This window comes from Trypanosoma grayi (assembly GCF_000691245.1).
Source record: "Trypanosoma grayi strain ANR4 Tgr_11_V1, whole genome shotgun sequence".
NCBI classification, from domain to species: Eukaryota; Euglenozoa; class Kinetoplastea; order Trypanosomatida; family Trypanosomatidae; genus Trypanosoma; species Trypanosoma grayi.
The window spans coordinates 1-13,895 of NW_008825630.1; the positions used below are offsets into that span (position 1 = coordinate 1).

General features: G+C 50.9%; 5 protein-coding genes across 5 annotated transcripts; all 5 read left to right on the forward strand.

Annotated features, from left to right (window-relative positions):
* Positions 1-18: 18 nt before the first annotated feature.
* DQ04_00111000 (putative RNA editing associated helicase 2) lies at positions 19-6,474 on the forward strand (the record flags this gene model as incomplete). The annotated part of the gene is made up of 1 exon (XM_009308162.1): positions 19-6,474. The coding sequence occupies one exon, from the start codon at positions 19-21 to the stop codon at positions 6,472-6,474; it is 6,456 nt and encodes a 2,151-aa protein (XP_009306437.1).
* Positions 6,475-6,940: 466 nt separating this feature from the next.
* Positions 6,941-8,779, forward strand: DQ04_00111010 (hypothetical protein; the record flags this gene model as incomplete). The annotated part of the gene is made up of 1 exon (XM_009308163.1): positions 6,941-8,779. The coding sequence occupies one exon, from the start codon at positions 6,941-6,943 to the stop codon at positions 8,777-8,779; it is 1,839 nt and encodes a 612-aa protein (XP_009306438.1).
* Positions 8,780-8,927: 148 nt separating this feature from the next.
* DQ04_00111020 (DNA cross-link repair 1A protein) lies at positions 8,928-11,177 on the forward strand (the record flags this gene model as incomplete). The annotated part of the gene is made up of 1 exon (XM_009308164.1): positions 8,928-11,177. One exon carries the CDS (start codon positions 8,928-8,930, stop codon positions 11,175-11,177), a length of 2,250 nt encoding a protein of 749 aa, XP_009306439.1.
* Positions 11,178-11,633: 456 nt separating this feature from the next.
* On the forward strand, positions 11,634-12,878 carry DQ04_00111030 (hypothetical protein; the record flags this gene model as incomplete). The annotated part of the gene is made up of 1 exon (XM_009308165.1): positions 11,634-12,878. The coding sequence occupies one exon, from the start codon at positions 11,634-11,636 to the stop codon at positions 12,876-12,878; it is 1,245 nt and encodes a 414-aa protein (XP_009306440.1).
* A 317-nt stretch (positions 12,879-13,195) lies between these two features.
* On the forward strand, positions 13,196-13,675 carry DQ04_00111040 (hypothetical protein; the record flags this gene model as incomplete). The annotated part of the gene is made up of 1 exon (XM_009308166.1): positions 13,196-13,675. One exon carries the CDS (start codon positions 13,196-13,198, stop codon positions 13,673-13,675), a length of 480 nt encoding a protein of 159 aa, XP_009306441.1.
* Positions 13,676-13,895: the final 220 nt, after the last annotated feature.

Sequence of the window (13,895 nt, forward strand, 5' to 3'; positions counted from 1 at the left end):
CTCGCTCTGCGCATTTGCATGGGTTCACGGCGCTGGATCCATGCGCAGGAAATCAGCCCTGGGGACATTTCCTTCATGGAGCCCGCCGAAGAACCAGTCATGGGCTCGAGCAGCGCCTCGCATGGGACCATGGAGTTCGAGGGAACTGGCGATTTGCCGAAGTGCTTCTGTGAGGCGAGGCACGTTGACACCTTTTCACGCGCACGGGTGGTGAATTTCATCAAGCGCTTCTCACAGGGGGCGGTGGCGAGCAGTAATGATGTTTTCCAAGCCCGGGAAGTGGACCACGATGATGGCTCTTCGATGTATCATTGCCGAGTGCGGTTGCCGTTTGAGAGTCACTTGGGCGAGCTGTGGGCTCACGGTGTCGCGTGCAATAGCAAGGACGCGGAGATGCTTGCCGCGATGCACGCCGAATACATCATTGATGAGTTTGGTTACCACATCTACACACTTCCCTCGATGCAGCGCAAGCACGCAGAGGCAGCGCGCAAGGCGGGACGATGGGCGCCGTTGCCTGACGACGTTGACAGGGCAAAGGCGAATGTCCGTATCCCATTGCCGCTTCGCCGCATCGTGGATCGCGATGAGACGGAGGGTGGTAAGTGGTTATTGCTTGATCTGCGACCAAACCACTACATGGCACCGTTTCACACACTACTCTCGCCATGTTTATTTGATCCTGCTGCCGTTCATCGCATAAAATCTCTCTTTGAGGAGCACAAATTGTCGTTTGCGCAGTTGTGTACTTCGCTGGTGGAAGAACCGCTGGAGAAGAACGGTCAGACGTATTATGTCGCCACAGTTGTTCTGCCTGTGGAGCTGACGACTTTTAACGAAATCAAGGCGCAGGGAAAAGCATTGACGCGCGAGGCAGCAGTAACACTCGCTTGCATGCATGCCGAATTGGCACTAGACGTTCATTCCATTTGTTTATTCCCTTCGGACCCTGTACGACAGAAACAGCATGCTCTAGCGGCGTGGAGTTACGGGCGTCCCGCACCTCTTCCTGGTGAAGATCATAAGGACCCCTCGCGTGTTATCTGTCCTCTTCCTCTTAAGGAACTTGCCGTGAAGCGTGAGGATCGTGTCTCTTGTATGAGTTACGAAGAGGACCTTGTCCGACGTCACCGGGCGCTGACAGAGCAGACATGCGAGCTCATTGAAACCTCTATCCTCGATCATGAAGCAACAGAGAAGCTGAAGGGATTTCTTAAACGGGAGAAGGTGCCGAGGACAGACCCATTCTTTGTTGAAGAAGTGCAGGGGTATTACAAGGCAACAGTTGTGCTTCCACTCCCTGACTTGTTTGGTGTCCGGGGAGGTGTAGGCATTGCCATGAACGCCGCCGACGCCGTTGTATTGGCTGCAATGCATGCCATCGATGTTATCAATCTACTTGGCTTCCATGTTATGGACGAGGATGGAGTTCGAAGCAACTGGATTGCATCCCGCGTAAGCCGTGGTGAATCCACTCCGGCTGCAAAACCGGATCCTTGTCTGACAAGTCCTCCAGGTAGGCGAAGGCTCGGTGCGACCAGCTCTTCCGCCACAATGAATAGTGGCAGCAACAATAACGACATTAGCAACAGTCCAACTGCTGTAGTACAAGAATCAGAAGCGGTACAAGCACCAAAGCGACGAGTGGTAAAGAGAGCGCGAGCTACTGGTAGTGTTGATGCTGTGGGGAAAAAGAATGATGCATCTGGGGCAGGTTCTGAAGCAGAATATCTAAAGGTGCGAGAGACTGTGTCTAAGGAGTTGTGGGACCTTCAGCCTGATAGTCCTGATGGCTACATCATGGTAGCACCGACAGACCCAGAGACACGCACTCAATACGAGCACGCACTGTACTCGCCTCGTCAGATTGACCCCTTTGCCAAGGTTCGAATTAAAGGTTATCTTGCATCCCTAGGGAGGCGAGCTGAAGAAGCATTCTTTGTGCAGCGAATTGAAGCCGAAGACAATGGTGGGCAACAGATATGTCGTTGTGCATTGAATTTACCCGTGCCACGACAGTTTGGGGATCGCATAGCGCTTGGAGAAGCAGTCGATCCTAAAGATGCAGAAAATCTCGCGGCTATGCACGCAGAGTTAATTCTTGATACACTTGGCATCCCTGTCTACGCGGATCCTGTTCTGCAGCGGTACCATGCTGATGTGTGTGCGAAGAGTGGTCGCTACGCGCCGGCGGATGGTGCAAGTAAAATTCCCCCCACAACGCCGTCGCCAGCACCCCTTCGCCGTGAGGTGGTAGGGTCTATTCATTGGGAAAACCAAACGAAAAAAAAGCGAAGTTCCATTGTAGTTTCCAAGGCGAGAACAGCAAAGGACACACAGAGTACGGCGACAACCACTCTGGACGAAGAAAAAGAGCCCGAAGCGGCCCCAAAGGAAAGACGAAACTACACATTTGTAGCGGAAAAGGAATTGGATCTTTTGTGTCGTCCACGTGTGCAGTACTATCTGCGCCGTAAAGGCGTTATGAAACTTGAGGCAGAATTCCGCATGGAGTTACGTGGGCTGGGAAATGTGTTGCACGTTGCGGAGTTTGCAGTTCCTGTCCCAGCTGAATTTGGTAAACGTGTTGCACACGGTTCAGCATTGACCAAGCGTGACGCAGAGATTCTGTGCTGGATGCACGCTGAGCAAATAATTGACACGCTGGGATTGTGTCTTTTTGACAACCTTCCTGGGCTTCAGAATCGACATGTCGAACGAGTGCGTTGCCTCGGCAGGTGGGCACCGCAGCATGGTGAAAATGCTGTGAAGCCACACGGCACACCCTCGCCGCTGCCGCTGACGCTTGGGACGGCTCCAGAGAAGCCGCCGTTCCCAACTGTGCCGTCGAACCTCCTTCAAGGATGGGACAAGTATATAGAGGAGTGCAGACGTTTCATTGAAGTGAATAGGGCTCGGGAGGACAACATATACTACGAGATGGAGAAAAATCCCCGCACAGGTGATGAGGTGTATGACGCCGCGCTGGAAGAGGTGGAGTCGGCCCCTGTCGATGTGGACGCTAAGCAAACCTTGCAGCGGTACTGCAATGCTACCAACATTGTATATCCCGTCTTTTGGAAGTCACGAATGGTTGGTCCTGTTTCTTGCCGAGTTTGTCTGACGACTGTGGAAGTCCCTAGCTATCCGCACATTGTCGCGAGTGGTGTAGCAGCCAACAAAGAGGCATCGCAACGTCGTGCAGCGATGCATACCCTCGCTTTGCTGCGACGCATCGATCCTGACTTCCATGAGATTGAAAAGCAACTCAAGGCTGAAACAATGGAGAATGTTTCTCTAGTCAATCCATTATCTCTGATTGATGATGATGTGGCACCGGTTAAACGCACGCCAAAGGCGAACAAGAAGCGTCTGGGCAGCTGGGACCCTGTCGCAAAGGACTTCTCTCATGAGGGAAAGGTGCGTATCATTGAGCTATTTACTGTCTGTTTTGGACTGTCGCCGCCGCGTGTGCGCCACCTCAACCGCCGTGAAGGGGCACTTGTGCACCATGTCACCACCGTCGAGGTGACGGACGAGGATGGGAAGCTGTGGATCGGGGAGGGCTACGATGCCGGGCCTCGTTTTAATGAGCCGGCTGCCTACGAAAGCCTCTTCTCAAAACTGTCGCGTGGTGTCCCTGGTTTTCAGGCACTGATGGACCTCATCCGCAATCATCGTCACCTTGACCCCGAACACATCGCTAACGTGACACTTACAGAGGCGCAGAAGGAAAGAATTCACCGCGTGCTGGATGGTTTGCCTGATATTGAGGAGGAGGAGGTCGCAACACCACAGCAGTGGTCGGATGCAGAAGGCGAAGTAATTGGTCTCTTATCACGTGTTGCTATGGATGCATCGCAGCGCGCGCAAGAATCACAAGATCTTCTGGAGAAGTTACAAAATAAACTTACGGATGAAGAGTATCTATCCAAGTATGCTGCACAGAGACAGCGACTGAGCATATATGGTAAGCGAGAGGACATTTTAAATGCCATTGAAAAGAACCAGATTGTGGTTATCTGTGGTACAACAGGGTGTGGTAAGACTACTCAGATACCGCAGTACATACTGGATCGAATGACGGAAAAGGGTGAGGGTGGTGATTGCTCAATCGTCATTACGCAACCTCGCCGGTTGAGTGCCGTCTCCATTGCGCAGCGTGTGGCCGCTGAAAGGTTGGAACGTATTGCTGAAACGTGCGGCTACGCAATTCGTTTAGACAGTAAACCAGGGCGTAACATCAACTTCTGCACATCTGGCATCCTCCTCCGCATGCTGCATACGACCCCTCTCTTGAATGGGATAAACTATCTCATTATTGATGAAATTCATGAACGGGACATCAACTCTGACTTTTTGCTCATCCTTTTACGTCAGCTGCTGCGCCGTCGGAAAGACCTTCATGTCATCTTGATGAGTGCTACATTACAGGCGGAGCAGTTCGGCAAGTATTTTGACGGGGCACCTATTATCAATGTGGAGGGATACGTGCACCCTGTTCAAGAGTTGTACGTGGAGGATCTGGTTCCGATTGCCGCGGAGCAAAAAGTTATGCCACCCCTGTTGAAGGAGGCAGCAGCCACACTCGATAAAGAAGGAAACAGTGCTGATGGTGTTTCCGCGTCTGCGGCTTCGAATTTGGACAACATCGCCCCGATGGCCACTGCCAAGTACGGCTTTCTGGAGGCCACATCGGAGATTGATTATATGACTATCCAGTTTGCTATTGATCATGCTGTTCGTTCCCTCGACTTAAGAAACTCCTCTATTTTGGTGTTTCTTCCCGGGTGGGACGAAATCACTAAGGCGAAGGAGATACTTGAGCGCAACCCGAAGTTTCACATTATATGCTTACACTCTTCGGTTGGTACAGAGGAGCAGACGCGGTGCTTTTTGCCAGCCCCCGAAGGAAAGGTTAAACTGATTCTCTCCACAAACATCGCCGAAAGTGGCGTGACGATCGACGATGTGGCTGCAGTCATAGATGTTGGGCGGGCAAAGGAAAAGTCGTATGTGATGCGGAAAGGAACCACATCTGTTGGTCGTAATGAAATGAGTTCCATGTCTCAACTTGTAACGGTGTATGCCAGTCGCGCAAACTGTGTACAGCGTCGTGGTCGTGCGGGGCGTACAAGGCCCGGCATGTGCATACGTCTTTACTCGAAGAAACACTTCCATACTGTGCACGATTTTCAAACCCCTGAGATGCTTCGCACTCACCTTGATGCTCTGTGTCTGCAGATCCTTGCACTTGGTCTGGGAGATCCGGCAGAGTTCTTGCAGCAGGCTATCGAACCACCCTCTCCAGACCATATTGAGGCGGCTATGTTGCGTCTACAGGAGCTTGGGGCGACGACATCAAGGCGCCAACTGACACCTCTCGGACTGCGGCTTTCTCGCCTGCCTGTGGCGCCGAAGGTGGGCAAGATGGTCATCATGGGAGCAATCCTCAAGTGCCTGGATTCGGCATTGACCATTGCTGCTGTGACTGACACGGATGTCTTCATGAGCGCGCGCGAGCACCGAGAGGCCGTACGTCTGCACAAGGAGGATCTCTCACGGAACACACAGTCGGATGTGATTGCTTCAGTGAATGCCTTCAACTTCTGGGTGGTTGCACACCACGAGAAGTCACCAGCGGAAGTTGTGTATGACCTCCAGGAGCGAATGCTGAGTGTTCCCCAGCTGCTAACTGTGTCAAAGTATAAGCGGCAGTTCTTTGAAATTATTATGAACAGTGGATTCCTCGGCGCCGGCGTTGGTGTTCGACGTGAAAAGGATGCCTCGCGTGCGGACATTTTCGTTGAACAATCTGATTGTTCCGCTGATGCGCTCAATGTTGGTTTAGTGAAGTGCGTCATTGCATCTGGTCTATTCCCGAATGTTGTCATGAACAGAGGCAAGCGGCTAATGCGCAACAAGCTCGCGGATCGACTGACTCCATCCTCGGTCTCTGTAGTGCATCACACCTCTCAGGAGGACATTACACACCCTTTTTTTGTTTATGATGAGTTAGCGAAGTTGTCGGACTCGGACCGTTTGCATGTGCGTGGCCTCACAAATGTGCCGTTGTGGACGATTCTCCTTATGGGCACCAGTAGCATGCCTGTTACGTACCGCGATGACCTGAACCTCGCTGTGGTAGATGAGTGGATTATGTTTCGTGCCACATTTGGCACACTGGAGCTGATTCGCAAGTTCAAACGTGCCCTAAACGTTTGCCTTAGCCGCAAGTTCACCGATCCAGATAACAAAGAAAACAACGAGAAGCTGGAAGAGTTGCGCTGCGTCATTAAGGAGCTTGTGAGCACTCCGTTCAAGCCAAATGATTTGTCCGAGAAGGTTTGGGAAGAGAAAGGTGTCATGATTGAGCCACGGACCCAGGCAAAGGAGGAGCCAGCACCAAAACAGGAGGCGTCGGTCACAACGAGGGACGAAACAGCAGCAACAAGAGAGACAGAAGTGGAATAAAGCCCAAAAAATGTCGAACTGACGGATGCCTCGTCTAGCCATTCATTCACTTATTCAGTGTTGTTGTAGTTGATGTATAGTTTTCCATACTCCCCCCACTCACCCATGGTTTTCACCCATCAACCACCACTACTACTACTAGTAGTACGGCGGCGGCGTTTGTGGGTATACTTTTGGAGTTGAGGGAGGGATGAAGCGAGGAAAGCATGTGCAGAAACAGGAACACCAAGACATCACAGATACATCTATGCTAAGGAAAGAAAAGGGGGAAACATTAAATTTTCTTCTTTGTGTCTTTTTTTTGTCTCTCATCATGTTACTTTTTTTGGGGGGGTTTCTTCTAATAATTGCGCTAGATCCCCCAGCTTCTTCCTCATCTGTTCTCTCCCCCCCGCTCTCATTGATACGTCTTTTGGTGCGATCTCGTTGAATTTGAGAGAGTCACTTCGGATAGTAGGCTTTGGTCATGGCGGTCGGCGTCTCCGCCGACAGCGAGTGCTACCTTGGCAGCATCTTCCACTCGCTCGAGCACCTGCCGCAGTGGTATCAAGTCATCGCCTTACTCGGTATCTTCTTTCTCTTCCCCCTTCGCGAGATTGCGGTGATCAGCTGGCTTGCGGCCTCTCTGCACAACTCCTTTGGTACAGAGATGGTGTGGTCAGACGAATATCAGCGGCTTCTTGAGCAAATGTCCTTCAACGAGCGACTCTGCTTCACACTCTACGGGGTCGCATTGTCCGTTTTGGCATTCGCAGCGTACAGCGTATTTGGTCGCGACGCTATCTACATTGGTATAGAGGAGTCTGGTCTCTCCGGGGGGCGCAAATGGTGGCCGGTCGTCATTGTCTGCGCGGTGCTCGGCTGTGAGGGAATGGTAATACTGAAAGAGGAGGTGGCTAGCACGCTTTCCGACACCACGTCACTTGCTTATCTCGCCGTGGCGGGATTTCAAGGCATCGAGAAAGCAAATTTTGATCCCCGCTTGGCGAACAGCAATATTCACTTTATTATTCAGCTTGAAATTCTGAAAGCACTTCTTGTATCATTCCTGGAGCGTGTGGTGCCGGCCGTTATTCTCGCCTGTGGTTACCGTCTACTGCGCGATGTTCCGCGAAAGGCCCATGCAGCCCTTCGATGGTATATTATCACAGTCATGCTGTCACGCTCGCTAATTGCATTATATGTCATGTTTCGGAATGATGAATGGGAGCGGCAGAGCTCGTGGATTCTTTTTGCCTCATCACTATCGTTTTTGGGTGTGGTCAATTACGTCTTTGGACCCTCTAAGCGTGGCGGGTGGACAGCGGCAACCTCTGTTGTCTCGTCAATTCATCAAACAATTCAGGGTATTGTCAAGTGTACTGCGATTTTTTTTGTTATTTACCTCTCGGTCCTGGCGATAGTGGTGAGTGTTCACGTTGTGGAACTGCTTCTTATTTGGCTCATCTTCTTTTTGACAACGGTTTGGATCCCGGCTATCATTGACTCCTGCTCGATGGACTACGCCGTATGCATTGCGACTGCAATCAGTTTTGTGGCTCGCCAAATGGACTACCTAACGGATTGGGGATCTGTTCGGCTCTGGGGTCTCATCTGCCTGTGTTGGCTTGACGTGTGCCTCTTTTACAATTTAGCCACTAACGCATGTCAATCCCGCTACGGTGGGATTGTCGCTGTCTCCATGTTAATGGCAGGGTTTTGGCGCATCACAGGGCGAGGCGTGGGCACGGGTGACTTCGTCACATTTCTTGAAACTAACGCGGCGGCATTGCGAGAGATTGTGGAGGAGGCACCGCCTCAAGGAGATGATACGTTATCTGACCGCAATGCAATGATGGCTTTATTCACATCACTGATTCAGTATGGGCTTGCTGTGGGATTGTTTCTTATTGCCTGTATAGCTCTTATGAGTGTTTGCGAGTCTCGGGATGTTCGTGCGCGTCTACATGGTTATAATATTGTGATTCTGACCCCTGGAGTGCTTTTTAGGAAGTTTGTAAAAACGTTCATTTTCGGTGTCTGTTCCACGATATTCATGGTGACGGGTTTGGCGCTTTATCGTCTTCTGCCACAACTTGCAATGTTCGCGCCAGATTTCTTTACACTTGGTATGGCTATTGGTCTGGCATGCACTATACTTGGTGGCCTTATGGATATGCAGGAGTTTCTCTACGTTGGGCTCATGCGTCTGCTTGGTGTGATGGATCCACCTGCAGTAAATGACGAAGAAAAGGAGATTGAAAAGAGTTCATTCATTGGGTCGAGTCAATCATCTATCACGAGACGCTATGCCACAGGGCGCTAGTTGTGTACAATGGATGATCTGGAATCTCTGCGGCTGGGGTTGGGGATAGTGTTTTTCGCTGTGTTTTGGGCGTAGTACAGTGGTGGTCCTGGTGTAAACATATCTGCCTTGCTTTGTTTCTCATTTTTGGGGGAGGAGGGATGCAGTAATGGCGGCAGACCTTGAGTTGCATGAGACTCCGTATGGGGTTCAGTCAAGGACAGAGAAGATGCATCAAGCATCACCAAGGGCCAAAGCCCTTGAAGAGTACATGCGTTCACGGGAAGTGTATCGGTACAAAGCGGTGGCGATTCTTGTTGATGCATTCCGCCACATCAGTGCATACCTGGAGTCTTGTCAGGAATTTGGACATGCTGGGGGTAGATTAAGCAGCACAAAGTCGTTTCACGTGTTGTTTTTCCTTTCGCATTTTCACTCGGACCACTACAACGGCATCACTTCTGGGTGGCGACATGGAACTATCTATGCGAGCCGCGCCACAGCGAATATTTTGTGCTGGCGTCTAGGGGTTCGTGAGACAAGTGTAAAGAAAATGGATTTTGGTCTTATTTATGTCTTCTCATTGGAAAACGGGGAGCTGCTCTATGAAGAGGCGGGGTGTGAGGAGGGAAAATGTTGTCGTGATGGGTGTTTTTCCGTCACGATGATACCAGCCAATCACTGTCCGGGCGCCGTAATGTTTCTCTTCCAATCCCCCGCTTTCGGCACCATCCTCCATACCGGTGACTTTCGGTTTAGCAGCGGGCGCTCCTCTTCAACGCTGCAGCGGCTGCCGTCGCCTGTTGTGCCGTCTCTTCCGTGCCCGCTTTGGAACTTGGATATCACTAACAATCCCTTGTTAGGGTCTGTTGCGGGCAAAGTGGACACCCTCTTTCTTGACAACACGTTTTGCGATCCCCGCTTCATTTTTCCCTCTCATGTAGATGTTCTGCGGGAGGTGAATATGGCGGTGTTGTCGATGTTCTGCGAGCGCACAACGGCACTTCAGAGTTGTAGTGGTGGTAGCGAGACCCTAGCGCATAAAAGTAAGTCGGTAGGGAACACTATTTCTCTGGCTGTCATGATTGGGGCGTACTTCATTGGAAAAGAACGCATCGCTCTTTCCCTGCAGGAGACTTTTCTGCCGGACTGCGACAAGGATGATGAGGCACTCCGCTTTGTTCCGACATATGTGTCCCCGGAGAAGTACGAGTCGCTCCGGCAGTTAGAATATTTTTCCGAGCGCTTCGTACCTCTTCCCCAAAATTCTTCTTCGGTTAGTAGTGGTGGTGGTAATGATGAAGATAATGACGGCGTGTCGACCGTTCTCAGTGGGTTCACAAAGCACAAAGTGAGGCTCCCACAAGAATCTTCACCGGCTTCGCCCAACGTGGCACGAGATCTTTTTTCTTCTTTTTCGGAGAACTTCATGGAGGATTCTTGGGAGAGGCTGCGTTATTGTCTCACTCTCTTCATGGTCCCACTCACCTCTGTAACATACCCAACGCTTGCTGCCGTGTGTGGCGTGCAGCACCCCAAACGGCGGCGTGGCGAACAAACTGTAGAGGATGTTCCAAGTGCTGCAAGCCACAACGGAAGGGCGCTTCCGCTTTGGGGTAGCACAGCGATCGACCTCAAGCAGTTTGATGGTGTCCTCTGCGTGGAGCCAACGGGGTGGACAAAAAAGGTAAGCACTCACCGGATCAACAAACTTGTCACGCTACTCCGCGTGCCGTACAGCGAGCACAGTAGTTTCAATGAGCTGGTGGATTTTGTAGGGTTCGTGAATCCTAGTCAGGTCGTGCCGACGGTATCCCCGGAGCTCTACAAGAAGTACGAGAGTCTTTTTGCTGAGAGGGCACCGCGGCTACGCCAGCGCTACTCCAATGTGCAGCCCCTTTCTCGCTTCCTGTTGCCTAAGTCAACACCAGTAACGGAAGTGAGAATCAATGGTACTTTAAACGACACGCCAGGAACTGGCGCGGAGGCGCGAAAGCAACGAAACCCATTTACGATGGCAATTACGGCTACGGATGTGACCTGCATAGATGGGGTGGGAGGAGATGATGATGATGATGTGTGTACTGTGGACACGCCCTCTGTCCAAGTAGGCGATGTGGTGAATATGCAACAGAACAAACAGGAGGACAGGTATTGTGCGGGATTCCGACATAGACGATACGACAGTACGATTAAAGTAGAACATCCAAAGAGTTGTATGACAGGTCGTTTGGAATGCGCCAAACAAGACATCGAGGACCTGAGTTATTCACTCAACAATCGGCAGACTAATACACAATCATCTATCCTTCGTTGGGCCCAGTCGAGTGGCAAGGCGGATTCTGAGGAAGATGATGACGACTGTGTTCTCGTCGAATCAAAGCCATCCTTCATTGAAATCAGTGACACTTCTGACTGAGACAGTGAAAAGAGGGTATTGGTTGGCGCAGATAAAAATAACGTGCAGTCGATGCAAAGTCTGCCAACACATAAAGTGTGGGGAACGTTGTTTGTGTCACATTATTGATACCTTGTCGAAGAGCTCCAAGGGGAGGAAGCAGCGCTATTCCGGGGAGAGTGGCAGGCTCTCCTACGCGTTGCACTGTTTCATTCAAGATGCACCCGATGTTTCAACGCCGCATAGTGCAATATGTGCGCGTTCAGTGCATGGTGGATCTGGGGATAGAGACAACAGAGCGGTAATCCTTGTGGGGATGACTGATTGGTTGAAAGTCCAAGCCGTACGTAACGACTTGTTGGCAGAGGCCCATGTGTTCTCTGGTGCTCTTCCTCGTTATCTATCAACCCCCCTCAACATAAAGCATAGGATTGTGAATGTCTCATAACTCTTCGTTCGCGCAGCTGCAAAACCCTGATGCGGACGGACAACGCTGAACGTTTAACCAAACTATGGTCGTCTCTCATTGCCTCTGCCAATGAAACCCATGCCATATTGCTAGAGGACATGTCCTCAGAAAATCGAGTGGCTCTTCACAAACACGTGATTCAGGCAATAAAGCACTGCTCGGAAGAGGCCAACGTCATGCTAATAGACCCTGGTGTCTGTATACCCATAAATAACGCGCCGCCAGTGCAGTGCCCCGTCGACGCGCCTAAACTGTCCTGCTCTTTGCGCAATAATACCCTATTATTGGTGAGTGTTTCACCTATTGAGTACGCGGATTATGTGGCAGACAGCAACTTCTGCTCCGTCGAACGCGCATTGCAACTGAAGTGGGTGGGTGCAAATTGTCCATCTCACGCGCAACCCTTCTTGCTCCCGTTTGTGTGTAGGGAAAGGTCCTGGGTGCACGTTGAGTCCACAAAGGGAGTCCGCTTCACAACTGCCGCTTTGCTTGGTCTAATGACAAAACTCCTTCGCGCGGTGACGACGAAAAGGCCTTGTGTCGGTTTAGTTATTGTTCAGAGACACAAAATTAATTTCCTGCGCGAGAAACTTATGCGAATAAACCCTGCCTTTTCTGTCGAATATGTGGATGCTCTGTGGACTGCATCTTGTGTATCTTCAATGCAGAAACTTATTCTCTGTGAAGTGGGGGATGCTTCACGTGTGCTCGCCGCGCTTCCTGAGGGGCACGTTAACCACCTTGTTGTGGGGGGTGTACATTTGATTGATGCTAGTCTGTGGAGAAATCCGGCTTTACGGGGGATAACGGACATGGTGTCCTCTGGCGAAGCAGTGACGCCGCCTTTGTCATCTCCACGTGATGACGACGTGACGGTTCACATTACCTGCCATGTACGTGAGTGGAAGATACGCCATGTGGAAGGGACCATTGAGGCAGATGTCAAAGCATACATCGATGAGAAGGGGTTTTCCGGGAAGGTATTGGTCTGCGCACCGGACAACGTCCTTGTAGAGAGGCGGTCGTCGATGTGTCTCATCATGCAGGTTAACCGAATTGGGCTCATCCCTCCGGGGCATGAGTGTGTGATGCTGTGTGATCCTCCACTGACGCCGCAGGAGCTGGCACGGCTTCCGAAGCTGCTAGATGATATAGTCACCAACGAAGTTGTTGTTTTTTTGCGCCCGGAATATTGTTTTCGGTATGCTCTCATGTCTGCAATTTATTCCATTTGCGATGGTCCGACAAGCTAATGGACGTTGAGGCATGCAATCCGCATATATGTTTTTGTGTATCTGTTTGGGGTTTTGTTCGCTAACTTTCTTTTTGTTGAATGTAAGTGGTCTTGTGGTGAGGTGCTGAAGTGGGCTGTGATGTGAGGAGTCGATTCTCTCTCTAGCTGTTTTTTTTTTTTTTGCTTGGTGGGTTCTGTCTCACGATCGCACATGTATACGCGCAAATAATATATTTTTTATTTGGGTCATGGTTTTTTTTTTCTGTCTTTCGTTCCTCTTCGCTCTTTCTTTTTTTGTTTTTGTTTGGCTCTCTCTGTGTGCTATGTGCCCAGCCAATGAAGCGGTTCGCCGTGCTCGGTGTGCCTGTTTCTCCTTGCTGCAGCCAGCAGTTGCTGCACGCCACTGCCCGCACTAACATTATTGTGCCGCGGCGCTGCAAGGCAACGTTTCTCCGCGTCGCCAACCGCAAGCGTGTGGAGATGTTCGTTGGGAAGCGATTCCATCTGCCAACGCGGCTAAAAACGGCCGCCCCAGAGATCGCGATGGAGTGGGACCACGACAAGAACCCAATGCACCTCTATCCTGAGATCATCGGCATCGGCCATGTGTCGCCTGTCTGGTGGAAATGTGCCGCATGCCAGCACTCCTACTCGATGAGTGTCGAGAAACGCGTTGTGCGGGGTGGTGGGTGTCCTGTTTGCACTGCAGCTGCAAAGAATGCCGCTGCACCGACGGAAGGCACCCTTGAGGGCGAAGCTGCCAGGGAGCTTCGTCCAAAAAGGTCGGTAATGTTCAACATGCGAACAAAGTATTGACAGAACATGAAGGCCGGGTGGTTGTATACCCTCATTCACACACACACATACACAAAGCAATTTTTGGACATTTTTTTGTACTTGCGCTTCTGTTGGTTTTGCTTCTGTTTCATTCCACTATCCTCTACCTGCGCATTCTACTTTGCTTTCTCTTTACTCTACATATATATATATATATATATATATACCCTTTACATTACCGGAAGTGGTAGTCTCCTTT